We start from the raw sequence: 23,429 nt of genomic DNA, 5'->3' as shown, positions 1-23,429 counted from the left end.
TTGGGGACCACTTCCAGGGGAGATTGACAACTTTCTGGCCCCCCGCTGTCTTTCTTTACAGATTTGGTATCAAACCAGCCAAAACATTGCTCTCGTACACGAGCCTCTCTTCTCTTGGGCAGTAAACTTTGTAAGGCAGTTCTTTTTTTTTCTACCCAGTACCTGACATACAACACAGTAGGTGCTAAGTGTTTTCCTATTGCTGCTGTAACAAATTACCAGAAACCTACATGACTTAAAATACAAACTCCTAATAGTTTTGGAGGTCGGAAGTTCAAAATCAGTTTCACTGGGCTAACTTAAGGGGTCAGCAGGCCTGCCTGCCTTTCGAAGGCTCCAGGGGATGATCTGTTTCCTTGCCTTTTCCAGCTTCTAGAAGTTTTCTTGGCTTGTGGCCCCTTCGTCCATCTTCAGAGTGTAATCTCTGCTTCCATCCTTCCATCATCTCTCTGGCTCTGATCCTCCTGCCTGCCTCTTACATGGACTCTTGTGCTTATGTTGGGCCACCCAGATAATCCAGGATAATTCCCCATCTCAGGTTCCTTAATGTAAGTACCTCTGCAAAGTGTACAGAGGTAGCATGGTCACAAATTCTAGAAGTTAAGGCAGAGAGATATTTGAGAGGGTCATTCTTCGATCTTTATGGCTCCCAGCTGTCTTTTTGCTTGTGCCTCAAGAATGGCAAGCTTCCAGTGTAAGGTTTTGGCACTTGGAATCTTGAGTCTGGAATATTCAGCCCTGAGGTCTGTACTTGGCTTTTTCATTCTGGAAAAAGAGATCTCTGACACATTTCTCCAAATAACCTTGTTTTTCCCATACCATCAGTTACTGTATGAACTAATTGTTCCGTTTACTTGTTATCTGTTGCTTTTCACAGCCACTCAAGGGTTTGAATATACTTTCACAGCCACTATCAGGCTTGAGTCTTAGCTTTCTTTATTTTAACAGAACAATGCCTGGTACATTGTAGGCCCTTTGCTTTGTTGATTGAGTGAATCAAGCATTTTAAAGGCAGTAGCTATTCCATCTCCAGTGTTCACACATTTTAGTCCTTGGGTGTTTGGGTAGGGAGTGGTAAGAGGAGGTGTAGAGGCTAGAATATACACACACATACACACGTATTTTTTTTTCTGGGAAAAATTATATTCTACTCAGGAAAAAATAAGTTTTATTGTGTAGGGATAGTAGTTCATGAAAACATGCTAGAGGAATATAGGAGATTGTTCCTACTGTGAGGATTTGAAGTTTCACAGAGGAGGTAGAATTTGGGCACCTGGTGGTAGATAGTGGGATGGGGGAGAGGTGGTAAAAGCCAAGAGGAGGGTTTAGCAAAACTCAAAACAGACCATTTAATAATAAACATTTGATCACATGTACACTTAATCCCACATAATCCTGGGTGGGTGGCTCTTCACTTTGAGTGCAACCCCAGAACTGAATTCTTAATTGGTTTTGGGATGGGCCCCAGACTTTCCCTTTAAATCCTTTGTGTTATTTTTTAAAGTGCTGCCTAGTCTATTAGGTAAATACACTGCTATCCCCAGTTTTTTAAGATGAGGGGCTAACTTTCCTGACCCTGGAATCACCCAGCTAAGTAGTGGGGCTAGTATAAGGCACGTCTAATTTGAGTTGGTTTCTTAACCAGAGGAGCTAGGGAAGGTTAGAATCCAGCTTAACGAAAAGCTGAGAGCGGTTTCAGGAGTTTTGTGGGATCTGAAACCATTATTACCTGGGCTAAACTTGCAGCCCTTGTGGAAGGGTCAAGAAACGAAGACAAGGTTTAGGAAAATTTGACAGTAAATAGAGGCTAAGACGCTACTGTGTGAGTCAGGCTGCTAGACTTTCTAACTTGGAAGGGGACCCGCACCGAACATCTCACCAAAGAACCTAGACAAAGGAGGCGTGGAACACGGAACTCGCGGGTACGTGAGGGAACCTCGGACAACGACGTCATTACCGACGATTGGGTTGGTCAGGTGTTGCTGGTCCGTACTCATCTGTACTCTGGAGAGCCTGGTTAGTTTGAACCTTTAAAATGCAGCCCAGAGAACTGAACCTCACCAACCTTGTCCAGCTGCCCACTACCCACACTCGTGCCCCACTGACCTTGTGTCACGACTGAGTCCTCTTCACCCAGCCTTGTTCCCGCACCTTCCTCCCACCCCGCCCCCTGCAGCCGTGACCCCGAAGGCGGCGGCACCGTATAGCGTTGTCGAGTGAGTCCCAGCGACCCCGCAGCCGCCCAAGCACCATCCTGGCTTGGACCCTAACTCTCGACCTGATTCCTTGCGGGACGGCGGCCGATGACCGCGAGGCAGGCATCCCGGAAGCTCCGGGCGCCTAGCAACCCGCGCGCGTCGGGCCGGCGGGGCTGAGCGGCGGGCGCGACGCGCTCCCGAGCGTCGCCGGGCTGCCGGCCGCCAAGCATGCTCGCCCCGAGAGCGGCGCCCGAGCGAGCGCGCGGCCGTCCGCCCCGCCCCGCCGCCGCGGCCAGCCCCGCGACTCGGCCCTGCCCGGCCGGGGGCTCGGCTCGGCGCCCGGCCGCCGCTGGCTCCCGCGCTGTCCGCTGCCCCCGCTGTCCCCGCTGACTCCGCTGCCAGAGCCCGAGACCTGGGCGCCGCCGCCGCGGGCCGGGCGCGCGAAGAAGCCCCTTCCCTCCACGGCGGAGCTGCGGGGACAGTGAGTGCGGGAGGCCGGCGGGCCTCGGGGGAGCCCGGGCCACGGACGGGAAGGGGACCTTGCCAGCAAGGACAGGGCTGAAAGGGAGGTGGGTCCCGGAGAGCAGCTGGTCTGGCCTCTTCCCAGGAAAGAGAACTAGCCTAGTGATGCTCATGGGTCGCCCCAAGGATTTTCGTGACGCGCTTCCTGGGGAGCTGGCGGGAAGGCGGGGGCTGAGGACCTGACCCAGGTGGGCGGGTCAGGTGTAGGAGAGGTGCGAATGAAACCCGGGGTAGAGGGCCTCCCTGCCAGGTCTGTGCCTTCCCGTCCTCCCACGTCCTGGGACCGGCAGGCATAATAGCCATCCCTCAAGGACACGCCCTTACAGGTTCGCACTCCGACCCTCCCAGGGTTTAAAGTGAAGAGGGAGTTGAATGTGTTTTTTTTTTCCTCCTTTGACTGCCCCTTTCTCCCGGGTGGAGCAGGGCTTGGGATGCTGACCGTGTTAATCAGATAGCTGGCCGGGTTTTCACTTTTGCATTGTGTCAGATTTACCTGTAATTTGTTTATTATATTACTTTTTCTTTTTTACAAGGGGTTAAATATACTAGAGAAGACGTGTCATGAAGGTAATCTGCTCTGTTGTACTGGTCATTTCCCCACCACATTTCATAGACATGGAAACTGGAGTATCTACCTGTAGACAAATTGAGTTTTGCAACCATTTTCAGGGTATTGTACCCTCTGAAGCACAAGAATCCCTGCCTTTCATCTTTATTGACTTTTTATCTACATTGCTGCTGCTGCTTTTTTTTTTTTTCCAGGGGAGAGGTAATTAGGTTCATTTATTTATTTGGTTTTTTAATGAAGGCACTGAGGATTGAACCCAAGACCTCATGCATGCTAAGCATGTGCTCTACTACTTGAGCTATACCCTCCCCCCTTACCTATATTGTTAATGATGAGTTTAAATCTTCCATTACATGGTATTTCTTCAAAAATACTTCCGACATTTCCTTTTTCAAGTTCTTACATTTTTGAAATTCCGTTGTAATACATCAGTACTTCTCATGCAGACAGCGCGGAAGTATACAGAGTTGGAGTTGAAAGCCCCCTTTAGTTTCTACTCCTTTAATTTCTAACACTTCTTAGACTTGATTTAGTATTTATGCTTCTGTTCTCTTTTCATTTGTTTTCTGATCATCAGTGGAATCATATGGATTCTTTTGAGGAACTGCCTTTTTCACTTAAGATGTGCTGAATGCCTTTCATATCAGTTCTGCACTTTCATATCACTTAGTTCTGCACTATTTCATAGATGTGTCATATAGATGTATGATCATATGGTACAGATGTATCATAATTTATGTAACCATTCCTCTAAGATTGGTTCCAATTTTTCCTTATTACAAACAACGCAACAGTGAACATTCTTACATACGGAAACTGTTCTATAAAGTGAATTCCTTGAAGTAGAATTGCTGGGTCAGATGTTTGTACATTAAAAAATTTTGGTGAAAACTTGCCTTCCAAAAAGCCTTTACTGATTTACATTTCCATCAACAGGCTGTGGTGAAACAAAAAAACAAACAAAAAAACCCCTTGTGTTTATTATTTTAAAACAATTAAATCAATAGCTCCCACTTATTGAATGTTTATTACCTGGTCAGCACTGTGCTGAACACTTTATATGCATTTTAAAATTTAATCCTCACTCACCCTGCGAGAGCCAGCAGCATTGCTATTTTCTTCGTGACTCTATGGTGATGCAACTATTTTTTTTTATGATTGTCCACTTTACTTTTGTTTCTTTGGAGTGGTGGGGAGGAAGTAATTAGGTTTATTTATTTATTCTTTTTCTAAATGGAGGTACTAGGGATTGAACCCAGGCCCTCCTGCTTACTAAGCAGGCACCTCGCCACTAAGCTGTATCCTCTCCCTATGACCCTATGGTGATGCAACTGTTGAAGGGCAGAGCCAAGATTAGAATCCAGGTTCATTTTACCTCCAGTGCTTGTGTTCCTTGTCACGTCTGAACTCCTGGTCAGTAATTGAGAATTGTGCGTCATGGGTTCTTTGAGGATTAAATGATTAAATTGTGTATTTGGTGTTACAGTATTATTAGCACATAGTTCCTTTCTCTACTCACTCCTGTAGAACTGGATGTGGGCCAGTGCTCCCTGCAGTTCTGGTTCCTCTGGGTCATTTGGCTCTCTAGGCACTCTTTCTGCCTTTTTTTTTTTTTTTTTTTTAATCTTCCTGCCTTGCATGTATTTTAAGGGAATCAGGCTTTCTTCTCTCTCTCAAATCTCCTTTGCTAACTTTAATCCAGTCTTTGGCCTTAATTCTCACCCGTAAATAGATAACTCTTAAAAGCTTCATCTGGCAAACAAACCTGTAGTCCTCAATATTCCTATAGCCCAAATCCAGGTAATAAATAGGTCTCCACCTGAATGTTCTGTGCTCATTTTATCTAAAACTGGGCTGCTTGTTGCCCTCCACCCCCAGACTAACACTTTCTTTGAAATTAATTCATGGTTCCATAATTCTCTGGGCGACTCTAGTTCAGGGCCTCAGACAACTTTGACTCTTTTTTTCTTTGCTGAACCTCCTAAATTCAGTCATTCGTCAGTCTTGCGTCATTGGTACTACTCTAACTTAAGCACTCTGAACTATTATATGTAGCCTCTTAACCTGGCCCCAGTCCCTGCCAGCTTAATCTTCCTAAAGCATGGCCATGAATATGCTACACCTCTGTTCTAAAACCCTCATGCCTACTCTCATTTCTACTTACCAAAACCTGTGAGACTTAGTTTGAACATCCCTTGCTCAAAAACAGTAGCAAAACTCTCCTTCCCCAGTCTGGGTAGGTCAGCAAAGGCTCTGTTGTACCATAAAAATTTAAACACAGATTTATCATCAATATTTATTGTAACAAACACATTGTTTGTTTACTCGGCTCCCCCTAAAAGAGTATATGCTTTGGCATCTCAGTCATTTTTTTGTATTTCAGCTCTTAGCCCAATGAATGACTGGCATTGTGGACAAATAACTAGCTTTCTCAGTGAATCTACAGCTCACCTCTCTTTATGTTTACTTGATGATTTCTTTTGGTTTAGTCAAAGCTAAAAATAGATTATCTTACCACCTGCTGTTTGATGTTTGCACTATTTTCAGCTTTGTTGCTTTTCTATTATAAAAAATATAGGATTTGACATCCTTGAAGATAAATATTTGTATGTATCATTGATTATTCCTTTAGGATAAACTCCTGGAAGTGGAATTACTGGGTCAAAAGTATATAAAATTATAAGGGCATATATATTTCTGGATTGTTCTCTAGAAATATTATACTGATACATCCACTGAAACCTTATGATAGTACCTATTTCCTTGAACCCCATCATACACTGTCTAGTAGTTAAAAAAAATCCTTGCTATTTTCAGAGCAAAAGTTATAGCTCAATATTTTGCTTTTATTTGGGTACTGGTGAGGGAGAACTTTTATTGACCATTTGTATTTTTTCTGTAATAAGTTATCTGTTCTTTAATAAATACACTCTCTTTAAGATCACTTTCTTATTGATTTTTAAATGTCTTTATATACCAAAGAAATTGAATCCTTCAATTCTTTATGTCATCGTTTGAAAAGTTATTCTGGGACCTTCTGAGCAGTGTGGCAGAGGGAGCTGACATGGAAGAAACTCCATTCTGCTTCAATGTATTCCAAATGTTGGGTAAAGAATAGGAAGATAGTTTATGGCTATGTGGCTGAGCTAGGGACCAAGAGGAGGAGATCCCCAGGTGCCGGAAGTGAAGGAAAGCTCACACAGGAAGGCACTGTTGAGCATCTGCTGGAAGCTGGGAGTCACAAAGGAGCACTGTTCTAGTTACTATGGCTGCGTAACAAACTTCTCCAAAACTCAGTGGTGCAAAACAACCATTGATTGTGCTCCTGGGCTCTGTGGGACAGTGCAGGAATTCGGACAGTGCACGGCAGGGACAGCTTGGCTCTGCTTTACCATGCCTGGGGCCTCAGATAGAAGATTTGCACACTTGGGGCTGGAATCACCAGCGGGCTCATCCACTCCTATGTCTGGTGGTTGATCCTGGCTCTGGACTGAGACCTTAGCCGTAGATGTCAGATGGAACCTTTCTACAGTGGCCTCTTCCTGGCACCTAGCTCCCTCACAAAATGGTGGCTGGGTTTCTAGCGTCCCGAGATGAGCCAGTGGAAATCATATCACCTTTTATGACCTAGCCTTGAAAACCACAGTGTCACTTCTGCTGCATTGTACTGACCGAGGAAATCAGTTTCAGGGAAGGGAACACCGACCTCACCTCTTGACAGAGAAGTGTCAACATCACATTGAAGGAAGAACATGCAGACATGGATATGTATTAGTGCATCCTTCTTTGGAAAACACAACCTGCCACAAGTACCTTGACACAGAGGTAACTAGAAAAATACCCCCCATTGGCCTGAGGTGGCTCTGAGGAAGCTTACCATCCACTTGAACTGTGGTAGGAAGGAGTCAGCTTCTAGACGTGAGAGCATCACATCTTGCGCTGGCTCAAGTCCGAGGTCTGAAGTCACATTACTGCATGGTCCAGGGACTACAGCCTAGGAAATGGGCATACTAATCCATCTGATTCCTCTGAAGCCCAGGGCCAGGCGGAGAGCAATGGGAAGTCTGTCCTGGGGAGGCTACAGCTCAGTGGTAGAGTGTGTGCTTAGCCTACATGAGGTCCTGGGCTCAATCCCAGTCCCTCCATTAAATACATAAAAAAACCTAATTACCTCCTCTCCTAAATAAATAAATAAATACTTTTAAAAAAAAGAAGAAGAAGAAAAAGCCTATACAGAGATGTACAGCAAGGTTTCCATAGCTCAGGGAACACTGGACTCCTGTAGACAGCAGTCTCTCTAGAGACGAGCTCACAGTCCAAGTCTACAGATCACATAAGGAAATGAACCACAAGGAGGGAGACTTGGCAGATGCAGCAAATGGGAGATTTGTGCCCCCAAACTGAAAATAATAAACATCTTGGGAAAAAGCTTTAATTTATAGTATTCAAGGAGGTGAACGGATGGAGACTGCAGGGCAAGCATGGAACAGTGTGAATGAGAACAGGAGAGCCCGGGGCTGCACATGCACCCTGAAGGAAGAGAGGGAGAGGCACTGAGTCATGCCAGGTATTGATTCTTGGCTCGTAATCGTCATCACCGTGATTATTATGATGATAGCACAGCTGTCGTTTGTTTCCGTGTATAGAGATACCTGACTCTGCTCTGAACTGAAGATTCTTTGAGAATTCAGACAGTGTATTAGGCATTTAGTAAGATGCTTTTCTTAAATTAGCTTTAAACTTCACCGTACCTCTGTAAGGCAGAGAGTATTATTCCCTAGGTAGGGAGACAGAGGCATGGAAAAGTTAACAAGGAAGTAATTGGGTTTTTTTTCCATTCAGGATTGGGTGACAGGAAGAGGGCAGTAACAGTGGGCTCTGGGATGTAGAGGTGGATGCAGATATATTGGAGAAGCCATTGCTTCTACATTTCTTCATTTCTTAATTCACAGGCTGAGGGTTCTTAACTCAGAGAATGCTTAAGTAGCTCTTCCAGTGAGTTGACTGTTTAAACACAAATTGGCAAATTAACTCCTTTTGGGTAATGGGAGATACTTGTGTCCAGATGGGAACTTTGCATATAGTTTTACAAATTGCTTTTTGTAACATTTTGCATGTCTCTTATTTTTAATTTTGTTAGAGCTGAATCTTAATACTTTTTAAATTCCCTTGTCCATCTCTCTTCCCCCCTAAAAAAAGAGAATTTGATAAAATTAATAGTTTTTTGTTGTCGTTCCCTGTTATATACACATTAGAGGAAAACCATTTAACCCTCCCAAACCTCAAGTTGTTTAATTCAGAAATTAGGAGATTAGGTCTCTTACAGTTGTGTAAATCAGTGATTTCTGTTATATCAGTCCTTAATTCTCAAGTAAGAATCTCAATTCAGACAGTAATAAGATATTCTTTTTATACAGATATATAGACTTGACTGAAAAAAGAGTGATTAATAAAGTTTCAATGACTTTCACTTACCTCCTTCCTCATTTTTAGATTTTCATTTGGGGATGTAGTCCAGAAAGTCTTCAATAAGAATGAATTTCTCCTGCAATGACTGAGGTCGTTTTTTAAAATAGTCTTAAAATAGTTGTTTTTCGTTTCACTGAACAATTATGTTATCCATCACTAAGAAATTAAAGATCTTCTTGATACTATAGGTTCCTAATGAAAGTTCCTATATTAACCTAAACAACTTTCATTAACATACTAGTCTACATTGACAAGTCAGTCGTATATCTTACCATTCCTCCCTTGAAGGGAACATATCTTTTTTTCTGTTTTTTAAAAAATATTTAGTCTTTTTACTATGATGTACCCAGCTGTTGTTACAGTTTTTCAGGTAATGCAGGGATCTGAAACTGATAGTGTAACTTCAGTGTGTTCTATCTCTGTTCATAGGCACCTCCTACCTTCTTAGCACTTTCAAAAATACAGATAGATTTAACTGGTATAGATAGATCTAGTTGGAGGGCACCTTTTATTAACATTTTGTTTAAGAATTCTGCTTTTAAACCATGTACGTAAAGTTCTGAGTAGTGTTAATCTTAAAAGAAAAATCTAATAAAAGCTAAAGCTTTTTTAAATTGAGATATAGTCATTTTACAGTATTTTGTCCATTTCTGGGGTACAGCACAATGTTTCAGTCATACATATGCATATATTCATTTTCATATTCTTTTTTCATTATAGGTTATTACAATATATTGAATATAATTCCTGTGCTATGTATCATAAAATCATTTATTTTATATATAGTAATTAGTATCTGCAAATTTCAAACTCCCAATTTATCCCTGTAAAGTATCCTTTATTTTTCTTTTCCCATTAGAATTAGGTGGTGACCATGTTTTCAGGAAACATAGGATCAAAAATTTTTTTAAATTTCAGCACATTCTTTAAGTTGTACATTATTCTTGCAGCTGTAGGTTTTTCTCCCCCCTAACTTATTATGGAAAATTTCAAACATACACAAAAATGTAGCTATTATACATGATCCCTCATATATTCATTGTGTAAACTTTTTCAAAATACTCAGTTTTAAGGAAGTTTTTCTTAACCTTGTTTGACACCAGGCGTTGATTGTTAGTCCCTTGGTTGCTTCTTCTGTCCTGGTAGAGAGGCTTCTAAGAAGGAGAGGATGGTGTGCCTTGGAGCTGAAAGAAAGTTGTCTGGTCATCTTCACCTCTACAAGTGCAAGGGGAGAAAAGTTCTTAGATGGGGTCCTGGATTGTGATTTGGAGAGTCCTCTTAAGACTTTGGAAATTATAATTTACTCCGTAGTTTAGATTTGTTGTCATTTTTATGATTGTTGTTGCCCTTATGTTTGTTTTGTTTTCTCAAGTCTTTAGCAATAAATCCTATGAAATCAAGAGAATTCAAGAGCATCAAAGAAAGAATGAACTACTCTTCTTTCTTGTTGCTGGGAAGGAGGATCAACCGCAAGTATAGAGTGGTGGCAGCGTTGGAGAATAACGGGGAGCAATGTGAGCCTCTTAGCGGGCTCAGAGCCAGAGGACTGGCAGCTCTGATTGGAGATGCCCACTGAGGTTGTGGCTCTCCCTTTCTCTTCCTGTCCCTGATGGGCGTTTCCTAGTGCTTTTCACCCCGACTCTGCAGCCCGTAACTCTCTGGTTTCCACTCTTTAACTGCCAACACTGCCATTTCAAAGCAGACCCAAGATCTCCTCCCCAAATCCAAAGACCTTTCCCCCTTTATTTTTATCCCATTTTCTCATGTCACAACGAATAATGTCTCCAGGACTTGATGCAGCTGGCTCCTTAGGCACGGCCTTCCTGGGAGACATTCACTTCTCACCACGACCCCACCTCTGAGGCTACTTTATGTCGCTCTCCATCCCTCCTCCCCCTTCATCTTTCCTCTTTTCCCTCTTCCTTGTTTTGTTCCTTTTACTCCTTCTTCCCTTTCCTCTCCCACGTTCTCATCTTTCCCCTCCTTCCTCGTCAGTGAGCCTCTAAGCGCTTGGACACACGCACACACGTGCACACACTCCAACTATATGAAACTACGTTCCTGAGCTATGTTGTCGCTCAGCTCGCAGTCCTGTTCCCACCCCCACCCCCCTCCCGCCAGCTTTCTGCTTTGTTAGCTTCCCTAACGCCCGAGACCGGATTACCCGTCTCTCCTGCGTGCCCCGTAGCACCCTGTTTCCCCATCGTAGCACTTATTACACTACATTATTTGTTCCGCTGTCTGTGTTTCTTTGTGGACTCCGAGCTCCCCCAGGGCAGGGACTGTTTTACCAGGGTTTTCCAATGCCTTGTGCAGTCCTTGACAGAGAATCAACCTGCAGCAAATCATATTTTGTATGAATGAATGAGCACAGCTGAATCTGGATGTTCATAACCTTTTTTGTTGGGAAGATTGGAGAAATGAACAAATGCCCACCAAGGAGGATGGCCGTAGGCATTCAGGTAGTTGTACCTGGAGCGGTGGTTGTCTTCTCCGAGAATGGGGGCGGAGTCTTGCTCATGGTTGCACTTTCTTCAGAGGCTGGTAATGCCTTGCACATCATACACACAATATATATAATTGACTATATAGTAAATAAGCTGGATGTATGATTAGTTATTCTCCTGTGTCCATGTTTAGACTAAAAGCAATGGCTATCTTGGGGCTATGTTTATTTTCCATGGAGCATAGAAATTATCTTTTTTTCAGGCACAAATGCATTTTGTGATGGTAATAATTTCTAAACTTTAATTTTATTGTGGTAAAAACACGCTATGAGATTTACCCTCTTAACAGATTTTTAAGTGTACAGTAGAGTATTGTTATCTACAGGTACAATGTTGTACAGCAGATCTCTGGAATGCATTCATCTTGCATAAGTGAAACTTTATAACCTCTGATTAGCCCCTCCCCGTTTCCTCCCCCATCCCAGAGCCTGGCAACTACCATTCTACGCATCTATGAGTTTGACTATTTTAGATGCCTCATACACGTGGACTCGTGAGGCATTTGTCATTCTATGACTGATTTATTTAGCATAATGTCCTCAAGGTTCATCCATGTTGTTTCATATTTCACCATTTCTTTCTTCTTTTATGGCTGAATAATATACCATTGTATATCTATACCACATTTTCTTTATCCATTCAGCCACTGATGGACATTTAAGTTGTTTCCACATCCTGGCCATTGTGAATAGTGGTATAATGAACATGGGAGTGCTAGTAACTCTTTGAGATCTTTTTTTTAAATTTATTTTTTAACATTTTTTATTGATTTATAATCATTTTACAATGTTGTGTCAAATTCCATTGTAGAGCACAATTTTTCAGTTATACATGAACATACATATACTCATTGTCACATTTTTTTCTCTCTGAGCTGCCATAAGACCTTGTGTATATTTCCCTGTGCTATACAGTATAATCTTGTTTATCTGTTCTACAATTTTGAAATCTCATCTATCCCTTCCCACCCTGTAACTCTTTGAGATCTTGATTTCAATTCTTTTGGATAAATCCCCAGAAGTGGAATTGCTGGATCTTATGGTAGTTCTCTTTAATTTTTTTGAGGAATCTCCATACTATTTTACATAGTGGCTGCACCATTTTGCGTTTGCACCAATAGTGTATATGGGTTCCAATTTCTCTATGGCTTCACCAACACAAAAATTTTTATAATAGGTATCATAGCAGGTGTGAGGTGATAGCCCGTTGTGGTTTTGATTTGTATTTCTCTGATGTTTAGTGCTGTTGAGCATCTTTGTACATACCTGCTTGCCATTTCTATGTCTTCTTTGGAGAAATATCTATTCAAGTCCTTAGCCCATTTTTTTTTTCTTTTAAAAAATTATTTATTTATTTATTTGTTTATTTATTTGAAGTGTAGTCAATTACAATGTGTCAATCTCTGGTTTTAGCCCATTTTTAATAGGGTTTTTTTTTTTTTATTGTTTTTCTTTTGTTTGTTTTTGCTGAGGAGTTCTAGGACTTCCTCTTATCAGATAAATAATTTGCAATTGTTTTCTTCCATTCTGTAGGTTTTCTTTTCATTCTGTTGATTGTTTCCTTTGCCGCACAGAAGCTTTTTAGTTTGTATAGTCCCACTTGTCTGTTTTTGCTTTTGTTTCCTGTTCTATCCATATAACTTGCCAAGACCAATGTCATGAAACTTTTCCTTATGTTTTCTTCTAGAAATTTTACAGTTTCAGGTCTTAGGTTTAAATCTTTTATCCATTTTGAGTTGATTTTTGTGTGTTTTTGCTTTGTTTCCCGTGCCTTTGGTGTCATATCCATAAAATCATTGTTAAGAAGAATATCTTGAAGATTTTCCCATTTTCTTTTTCCTTTTTTTATGTTAAATATAATAAATTCTTTTCTCTCTCAGTTTTGATATGTGACTGACACACAGCACTGTAAAAGTTTAAAGTGTACAGCATAATTCTTTGACTTACATACGTCATGAAATGATTATCACAGTAAGTTTAGTAAACATCCACCATCTTATATAAACACAAAATTAAAGAAATAGAAGAAAAAGTTTTCCTTGTAATGAAGACTCTTAGGATTTACTCTCTTAACAGCTTTCATATATAATGCATAGCAGTGTTCATTGTATTTATCATGTACATTGCATCCTTAGTACTTATCTTATAACTGGAAATTTATACCTTTTGACTGCCTTCATTCAATTTCCCCTCTCCTCAGCCTCCGCCTCTGGTAACCACAAATCTGCTCTCTCTTTCTATGCGTTTGTTTGTTTGTTTTTGATTGCTTTGGCTAGCACTGCCAGTACTATGTTACATAGTTGTGAGAGTGGGCATCCTTGCCTTGTTGCTGATCTCAGAGGAAAGCTTTCAGTTCTTATGATTGATTACGATGTTCACTGTGGGCTTTTCATATGTAGCCTTTTTTATGTTGTGATAATTTCTGTCTAATTCTAATTTGTTGAAAGTTTATCTTTTTATCATGAAAGCATGTTGAATTTTATCAAATGCGTCTATTGAGATGATCCTGTGATTTTTAATCTTTCATTCTGTACTTATTACATCCCTAATACTTATTTATCTTATCTCTGATATATTACACTCATTAATGTTTTATATTGAACCATCCTTGCATCCCAGAGATAAATTTCACCTTGTCATGGTGCATAATGGTAATATTTTTGAAAGACTCCTAAGCATTCCATTGTCTTGTACATAATAACTTGCTGTTGGACTTAAAATTTTTTTAATTGCCAAATATCTATAACTTTGAAATTGAAAGAATTCATTAAAATATTAAAAAAAATTTTAAGAGTCTACTTATTTTAGCTGTATTCTTAAAAGCCTCTTGCTTTAAAATCCCAAGAATATATATTTACAAGTTATAAGTGAACTTTTTATTTAAATCTATATTAGTACTTAATTTGTATGATGGAAAACAAATTAGAAAAATGTTTATCTGTGAAATACCTTTTCTTTTGTTTTGTACCTGTGTCCTGGATCTGGTGCAGCATCTCACCTTCATCAGTACTGTTAAAAGAAGAAGAAAAAATGCCGGTGCTATCTCCTGACATCAAATTTGAGACTTCTAATGTTGCCAGAAATTCCCTTCGCAGTTGTTTTCTTTTTGAAAGTAGTTGGAGGAAAGCAGTTTTAGAAACACAGAAGATGAGGAAAGGTAACTTCATTTTTACTCTTATTTTACTTAAGAAAATATAGAAATAGTGCCTTGAATTTACAGGTACTTTTTTAAGTAATCAAGAGAAATTGAATGATTTCTGTAATATTTATGTAAGGATAACACCTTAGGCTTGTGGAAAAGAAAAACGGAAGCAGATTAGAATTAATGTACTTACGATAATTCAGTAACTCGTAATGGGAACACATTCTAAAAAACTACTCTTGATATCAGTGTAACACTATCTCTGTTGGATCATACTTTTTTCATAAATAGTGTTTGCTTTTATATACCTCAAGTTGTTGTTTATATTTTAAGAAACTCAAATCTTTAACAGCACCTTTCTGTTTTAATAATTCTAACCAAAACTTTAAATTTTTGAGTGAGTTATGTGGAAAATACCTTACATCTGATAGTTGCTCAAAAGACTAATTTGAGAACTTTTGATTTGTATACAAATGTAATAGCTTTCTCCCTTAATTTCAAATTATAATTGCATTTCTTGTTTATCCTGACTTCTGCCTTCAGCTTTATTAATGGAGAAATAATTCTTGAAAAGAGCAAAATTTAAACTCCCCAGCCACTTCATCATTCTTGGTTTCAAGTGTGTTGCTGTGTTTTTTTTTTTTTTTAATGTTTTCACTAGATTCTCATTAAAGGTACTCAGAAGACACCAGATTATCTGTTCTCCTACCTCTAAATGTAAAGCTAAAAGGAGACTCTCCATGATTTTTGATCAAGAGAAACTTTTTTTTCCCAAAAGAGAATAACCAAAAGTTGCAAAATAGCACCTTGAGCATTTACTATAACTCAAGTCCCATTAAATACTATTTCTATTGCTGTGCTAGACTTGCTTAGCAAAGAAAGCTTGAAAAATAATGCTCAATGTTTGAAAATCACCCAAACCTTTCATCTTGTAATCTGATTTTTCCCTTTACTGTCTTCATTTTGAAGCTAAAAAAAAAATTGAGAACCTCTTCTACCAGTGATACAGGAAGAAGTCCCCTCTGAGTGCTTCAGATGTTGCTGTTCATAGGTTTGGTGTGGAACTTTGCAGAGAGAGAATTAAAAATCAATGCCTGAAATAGAGTTCTTTTCTCTTTCATTGCTAGTTCCGATAATCATGTATTTGTACTTCTTGATTACGCAAAAGTGGGAAGATAAAAAAAATTTAAAACAGCAGATATTGCAAGACTCCTGAAAGTGCTTTTAAACCCTATTTCATTGTGAATGTTTCCAGTGTTCTGGGAATTCTAATTAAATAAAAATGATGAAGGCAGAGGACAGTGACAACTGTGGAGGATCTGGAAGTCCTTCTTTGTTCTAACTCTTAGCCCCTTAATCAGCTCTTCCCTACAGCCCCCATACTAGGAACTGAAAGGTCTTCTCTTGGTAAAGATGCTAGATCAATTGCAGTAGCTTAATTTTTGTTCTTAATGACTGATTTAGTATATTTATTATGCATTTTAGTATATAGTAAAAGAAGTTATATATGTTTAACCAAGAAATAATACAGATGATCATTTATGATACTGTTTTTAATTAGAATACACCACAGCATTTGGTCTAGAAGAGTTCAAAGAATGTATCAAAATGCCATGTTTACCAGGATTGCAAAATTGCCCCAAAAGTGTAAGTTCCACTCCACTAGAGGTTCATAAAAGACTCCTGCGTGCTGATACCAAGATGCCTCCTGTCAGGTAAGTCCTCTCTATTTGATGCTCTTTTGTTGAATATTGATTTGTAGTAACAGTGCTGAATATAGAGGTTTTTCTGGCTAGTGAATCTAATTCTTTCTTGCCTACTATTTTTTTGCACAAAGGATTTAGTTTTTTAGATCTAAATTAGCAGTTTTACTCAGTTTGACCAGTAGGTGGTTTCTCAGTTTTCAAGTGACATTTCCAGAAAGGATTTAAGGACTTCGTTAAAAAAAAAAAAAAAAAAAAAAAAAAAAAAAAGTCTTTATTGCCCTAAGTGTAAATAGCTCATGAGAATACTGGAATTTTCAGCAATAAAAATAAATGAAGACTCCCTGCAATATGAGCAGGTGTCTTTACCCTAAATACAGAACCTTGTGTTTCTAGTTTGACTGAAGTGGTGTGAGGGCAGAGTATGAATGAGAGGTCAGCCTAATGAAGACTTTGCTTGGCTCTCGGATGAAATGAGTTTGTCAGCCAAAAAATCCCACTGACTTTGAATACTGGCACTTAAAAACATTATGATAAACACCTTTCCTACTATAAATCAGACTTCCTGACATATCACTGAAAGAAAACTTCCTTCGGGGGTGGATAGAGCTCAGTGGTAGAGTACATACTTAGCCCGCATGAGGTCCTGTGCTAAATCCCCAGGACCTCCATTAAAAATAAAAATAAAAAAAAAACTTCTTTCTCCAAAAAGATCTATAAATTAGTAAGACGGTCTCATATTCCTATTTGGTTTCTGCTTTGATTTATTTACTCATTCATCAAGTATTTATTAAATGTCTGGAACTAGTTCACTTAGCCAGCCTGAAAAAAGACAAAGGATTTATAGCAGTCTGAGTTGCAACTCTGTTTAGCAGAGGATATATATTTTCATATTATCTTCTGCCATAATGAGCTTTAAAGTCATTTAGTTATACATAGCACACACGTATTGGAATTTCAGAATATATTTCTTGAGTTTTCCACTAGTATTATTGGTCTTGTTAATTACTCTTGAAATAAATTTTGGTAATTTAAATAGAAAACTAGAATATGGTAAAAATGAAAAGTTGTGTATAATTTATATCTAAATCATGAAAGTAAGTAAGAATGCAGAAACTTGGGGGAAAAAGATAAACAATTATTGGATAATTTGCCCATCCTAACATATCCATTTTTATTGTTGAGTGTTCTCTTCTGTCCTCCTTCATTTTCATGGAACTTTAAATTGTGATTTGGGTGTACTTAAAATTTTTTTATTCTGCCCTTTTTTTACTTAATATTACATGTATACATTTTTTTTTCATGTCACTGCACAATCTTCAGACTGACTTTGCTGGCCATGTATGATTTTACTGGTGGATCCATAGTTTATTTAACTGGTTTTGCCAATAACACCATAATGAACAACTGTATACGTAAAGCCTTTCCCATCGTTTTTTAATAATATCCAAGGACAGATTGTCAAGCTATAAAAATATAAAAAGCAAAATTACTCTTTCTGAAGTGAGAGTATAATGAAATAGGCAGAACCAGAGATGGAAGAAGAGAGAGAGATTTGCCATTAGGGTTGATGGTAGCAGTTAAACAGAAGGGAAAGCAGGGATGGAGAAAGGAGAGAGACCGTCAGAAACATGAATATGAAACCTGCTAAGGACAGTGAGTTTCCATCATTACTGAGACACCTATGTCCCTGACACTCAGCTCACTCTTGTCTTTCTCACCAGAAGTCCCAGTGCCCTTTGAGAAGGGTGGGGGTGAAAGTGTATAGGGCTGCCTATGGACATGGACTTGTCTCAGTAGAGACCAGCCTTGTCTCCCTTCTTGCAGTGCATGTGATCATCTCGAGACTGAGACTTGGAAAGTACCCCCTGAATCAGCCCATTCTGCCTCTAAGTTTTAAGTCTTCATTTTGCTTCCTGCTGTTTTTACTCTATTTCAGTTTTTTTTTTTTTCATTTGCAACTTGGCTATTTGTGAAATGATTCCTCAACATTTTCCATTGACTTGAGAGTGAATTTACTGAAGTCAATGAAGGGTAATTTGAATACATTATATTCATGTTACAACAAGTGTTCTTGAGGTACAAAGGGGAAGATGGGTGGCCAAGTGCCACGATGTCTATGGAGTGCTTGGCAGACGTACACATCAGCTCTTTTCCCTGTCCCTGAAATGAGTGTCTTTATTTTAGCCATTCTAGTGAGAACATGTCGAGTTGCCTGCAAGTGTTTTATTCTCCTCTGCATATTGCCCAGCGCCCTGTGAAAGAACAGTCTTGGCAAAGCAGGGAAGTACCAACTCTTACTGTCTTGTATACAACCCCTTGTCCTCTTTTTCTTTTTTTATCTCCATATGTGGATATGTGATTTTAAAACTCTGATAAAAGTTTAATGTGTTTTTAAATTTCTTTAGTGATAAAATTTTCCAGTGACTCTCAAGGCATCCTTTGGTAATAAAACTGCAAGTAGTCCTCAAGGGGAAGTGCATTTAAAAGTTATAGCTGAGCTCTGAAGTTTAATATAGTTGCAAGAAATCTGGAATTCTTCTGGGTTATCTCACCCCACAGCAGACTCAATCGTGACATGTTTCTTCTAAGAACCTCCTCACTATCTAGGTCCATTCCAGTAGGAATGAAAGTTAATTATGACAAAACTCAGACTGTGGTGATTAATAGGTAAAAAGAGCACAGATAAGTGATAGTTGGTATCTGGCATCTCAAGATAATTTAATTTAATCTTGATTCCTTTCCTTTAGCATTCCCCGAATCATAATTAGTGATAAGATAAAGGCGGAAAAAGTTAGACATAACACTCATCTGCTGCTAAAATTTATTAGCAGAAACTGAGATACTGAGTTGGGTCATATCTGCTTCTGATTGGATTATTTATGATGGATGGATTAATGTTTATTTAATTTCCATTTGATGTCCCTCCACAAGTGAATTTCACTGAAAGTGTGCTTCTTGTCTCTTACTGTATGTTAAAAAATTAATGTACCCTGGATTTATATAAAAATGATTTTATGATAATGTATCATTTTAGGATAAAGAAGACAAAGGCAGCATGTACTGTGGTACCACTTAAGGAGAAACCAAAAGGTAGGCTGGGGCATCTTTTTCTCCTACCACATGTCTTAGTAAAAGTGTGGAGTACTTACCGTTCTTTCCATTGACATAATTATCTCTGTTTTGTTGATGCTTCTTTTAAGCTTTGTTCATTTGATAAACTTAGTGGATGTTGTGTTCAAAATATACATACACAATCATCTCATGTTGGAGGATGGAGGGAAGGTAAAGTGCCCACTGAACTGAGAAGGTATCTTGAGACCGAAAACCGAGGCAGGCAGCTCCATGTATCAATGGATCAGTTTATTATATGGTAACTTACTCTCAGGGTGGGATGGGGTGGACAATGATCTGGAAGCATTTGTAGCTGCATTCCACACACCGAGGGTCCGCTGGGACTTTATAGTTAACATAGGTATGGGGGTATGTGCTTAGAAACAGGAAGTGCATTCCTAAATCAAGATTTATGAATGGGTAACCAGTCTCATGGGCACCAGGAAGGTCTTCATCATTATTTGGAGGCCAACAGAGCATAGTGTCCACCTGGTCCCAAGGATTATTAAACAATATCTATTAACTCCGAAGCCCTTGATGACAGAGAAGTGATTTACCACACAGTACAGTCCTGGGTAGGGTCAGTGGAAGGACAGGAGAAACTGTGTGGACCCAAGATGGCGTCAGCCATGCTAACAGCCATGCCTCCCAGGGCCCTGGATAGGCCTCCATCATCTCTCACGTGGGCCTCTGCAGAGCCTGGAAAATGGTCTTGCTTCGAGTTTCTGACCTTGGAAATCCTTCAGCACTACAATATAAGCCTAAAATCATGGCCCTTAATCATATTACTCCCTTCTTCAAAAACGACGACTCCTTGTTACCCACAGACTCAAGTATGAACTCCTTAGCTTGGCCCTGAACTCTTTACCATCTTCCCCTAACTTTGCTTTCTAGTCTTATCTTCTAATTAAGTCTTTCATGAACCTGTGTGCAGATAATATTCAACTACAAAAACCTATCTATATGCCAACAGTTTGGGTTCCAAAAAACTACTCCATGGTGACTAAGAGGGTTTATAGCACCAAGGAGCATTTTCCACTTATTTAGAGTATGAGTTTGAGATGATCACGTGATTTTCTGTTTAATTTTTTAATGTGAAGAATAACATTTGTAGATTTTGTAATGTTAAGCCACTCAACATTCTCTGAATACTCTCATTTAAGGAATGATGTATTATGTTTTTTGTGCACTGCCGTATTTAATTTGCTAGCATTTTATTATTGTTTCTTTTTAACTGTGTTAATGAGTGAGATTACCACTAATTTTCCTCTTTGTCCTTTCTTTGTCTGGATTCTCTGTAATGGATTGGATTGTAATGGTCTCATGGCATGAATTGGGGAGTATTCTGCTTTTTCTATTCTCTGAAGTATATGATCTAAAATTGGGATGACCTCTGATAGAATTCATTTGTAAAATCATTTAGCTTACTTGTTTTCTTTGGAGAAATCTTTTAGTATTAATTCAGGCATTTTAATTTTAGGACTCCTGAGGCATGCTAATTCTTCAATCAATTTTGGTAAGTTACATTTCTAGAATTTTTTGCATTTTGTCTACATTTTCAAATGTATTGGCATAAATTTTAGTCTTTGCCCTCTCTGTACTTCTAATATTACTTATTTGGGCCTTCATCTTTTTTCCTTAATTTATCTAACCAATGGCTTTCCTTTTTTATTAGCCTTTTATTGAAGAATTCATTTTTTAAGAAATCTTTCTTATTGTAAGTTTGTTTCCTATTTCATTGATTTCTCCTCTTTTCTGTATTATCTTCTTTCCTTCATGTTCTTTGGGCTTATTCTTTTCCTAATGTATATCTTATTCCTAGCTTATTAATTTTTAGTCTTCTTTTCTAACACAGGAATTTTAGGGTATAAACCTCTCTATGTACAACTCTTGCTGCATTGCACAAGTTTTATAATATTTTCTTGATCGTTTAGTTACAAGTATTTTTAATGTTTATTTCAATTTCTTTTTTGATGGATGAATAATTCAGAATGTGTGTATATATTTCTAAATAGTTGAGAATTTAAAAATTTATCTTATTGTTAAAAATGTATCTTCTTTCCCTCTACTCTCTCTCTGAAATTTCTACTCACATTACACACCCAAATAAAACAAAACAAACAAAACATAACAACCACACTGGAGAATTTTTTTTGGCACTTGAAACTGAAGTTACATAATAGTATTTTGAAACAATATGGATCAGTATTTTATTTTCAAAGGCTGTATGTTTCTAAATAAAAGTATTACACATATTCACATGTTTAGAGTAATATGTTGTGATTATATGGGAACTTTGAATTGGATGGATCTGGGTTTAAATCCTGCCTCTAACAACTTAAAAAAAGTTTTTTGAATCTGTAATCCAAGATAGTACTAGTCATGAGCTTCACAGTATTTTTGTGTGGATGAGAAAGATCATTCAATAAATGTTATCTATTATTATTATTATTATTATTATTATTATTATTATTATTATTATTATTATTATTACTACTATTACCATTCTATCATAGAAGCTTTATTAACGCTGTTGTAGCTTTACTAAATGCCTTATTTCACTTTGTAGTTTCACTCTTATTTCACTTAGCATTTTTAAGAAATGGGTTTATTTGGAGACAGTAATTTGATAAGCGTATCAGGTATGAAGTGAGTTAATTATTTATGGAGATTGTGCCTTTTATTTTGGAATAAATTCCACAGCCACTCTTGTTTTAAGAAGTGTGTTACAGACTCAGATTTAGTTTTATATAATTAAATACAAGCATTTCAGCATTTTTTATTTAAATATTTTTTGAGGTGATTTGCCATCCCAACCACTTTAGAAAGTTAAGTAGCTCTCATTTCTACCTCAGAGAATGTGTCATATGAAGAACTAGTGGTGTTTAATGGTCATTTGAGGAGCAGGTATTTTGTTTGTACTGTGTTTTAGAGAATACCATTCACGTGTGCTTAATTATAATAGTCGGGATTTTCTTTTTCTTTGCAGGTTCTGGCTTCAGCGATCCTCTCTCTGGAGCACCATCTCAGTACTTACAGAGACTTTCCAAAATGGCCATATTGGAGTATGACACCATTCGTCAAGAAACAACCAGAAAATTAAAAAAGAGCAAGAAACAGGAGCCTCGAGACTGCTGATTATCATGCAGTGGGATGCTGTCTTCACTGACTTTTCAGGTTTATATTTTTCCTTTCTTTTTCTTTTTTCTTTTTTTGATATGCAGTATGTTGTGCAATGATTTACATAAAAATGGAAATGTAAATAGGAAATAAATATTTTGTTATATACGGAATATGTTGTATTTTGTTAACCTTACAAAGAGATATTTAAGTTATTGTTTGTATGGTTTTTAGATGGGAACATAAGCATAAGGAAAATTACATTCCATGAATTTTATGCACATTGATTATCTCTTTCAATTCCATTTGAGAAATGTTATTTGAGTGGCTGTCTGTACAATGAGTTTTGCTAGAATCTGCAGAAGATGCAACAGTGAGTCCTTATTATTGGAGTTAGAAGGCACTCAGCAAGAACGCCTCCTTTTCCGTGCTTGAGTTTGAAAGCAGTTGTGAGATTAGTATTCAAGCAGAGGAAGATGAAAATATTAGCTTTGTTTCCTGATAAAAACTGGAAGGGAAATCTTGGCTTAGATGTGTGGCAACAAGGGTTTCCTCATCCCGAACTTCAGAATTGGGCAAATGTACCCAGCCAGGTACTGCTGACAGCCTCAGGCTCACCTGCTGAGTCAGGCCTTCACTGCCAAGCAGAGCAAGGCATCTCCACCGTGTAGACAGACAGACAAACCCCTGAGAGGAAAGGGGGCGAGGAGAGAGAGACTCGCTCTGCCTCTGCGGGGAGGAGGATGGTCTACGTCAAGAGGAAAACCCCTCTGCAGGAAAGCCTGTGGAGTAGGGGAGAAGTGTTTGTCAATACACCTTCCTGAAAAATGGGGAGAAATCAAGGATACCAGTGACTGATCCAGAGTGAGAAACAGGCCGGAAGAGAACGACAGAGGGTAGCAGAGGTTTAAAAACGAGGCAGTAACATCCAGCATGTTCATAGAAATCTTCATGAAGGGTGCAGTGTTAGAAGTGGGCCTCGAAGACAGGGAGGGTGGACTAGAAAGGTGGACTAACATAAACAAGGACATGCTGTGCGCTTGAGAATCGTGTACTTGGCTGGGCACTAGGGCGAACTTCATTTTAA

General features: G+C 38.8%; 1 protein-coding gene across 7 annotated transcripts; it reads left to right on the top strand.

Moving 5' to 3' along the window:
- Positions 1-2,472: 2,472 nt before the first annotated feature.
- Positions 2,473-22,515, top strand: C29H8orf89 (chromosome 29 C8orf89 homolog). 7 transcript variants are annotated; one of them, XM_074355014.1, is made up of 8 exons: positions 2,473-2,679; positions 3,254-3,287; positions 14,254-14,420; positions 15,967-16,120; positions 18,296-18,392; positions 19,147-19,201; positions 20,703-20,738; positions 22,212-22,515. In XM_074355014.1, the coding sequence occupies exons 3-8, from the start codon at positions 14,294-14,296 to the stop codon at positions 22,358-22,360; spliced, it is 618 nt and encodes a 205-aa protein (XP_074211115.1). In that variant the 5' UTR covers positions 2,473-2,679; positions 3,254-3,287; positions 14,254-14,293; the 3' UTR covers positions 22,361-22,515. The 7 variants fall into 7 exon arrangements, with proteins under 7 accessions (XP_074211115.1, XP_074211114.1, XP_074211113.1 ...); XM_074355013.1 differs by lacking the exon at positions 3,254-3,287; XM_074355012.1 differs by lacking the exon at positions 3,254-3,287 and having other exon boundaries at positions 2,473-2,767.
- The last annotated feature ends 914 nt before the right edge of the window (positions 22,516-23,429 follow it).

The sequence above is a fragment of the Camelus bactrianus genome, chromosome 29, assembly GCF_048773025.1.
Source record: "Camelus bactrianus isolate YW-2024 breed Bactrian camel chromosome 29, ASM4877302v1, whole genome shotgun sequence".
Lineage (NCBI taxonomy): Eukaryota > Metazoa > Chordata > Mammalia > Artiodactyla > Camelidae > Camelus > Camelus bactrianus.
The sequence above is the reverse complement of the archived record's forward strand: the minus strand, read 5'-3'. Positions and strand labels throughout refer to the sequence as shown.

Coding starts and splice junctions, on each gene's coding strand:
- C29H8orf89 (XM_074355011.1), top strand. CDS start 14,171: ATGATGGAAAACAAATTAGAAAAATGTTTATCTGTGAAATACCTTTTC. Junction 14,421..15,966: donor AACACAGAAGATGAGGAAAG/GTAACTTCATTT, acceptor GTTTTTAATTAG/AATACACCACAGCATTTGGT. Junction 19,202..20,702: donor ACTTAAGGAGAAACCAAAAG/GTAGGCTGGGGC, acceptor TTTTAATTTTAG/GACTCCTGAGGCATGCTAAT.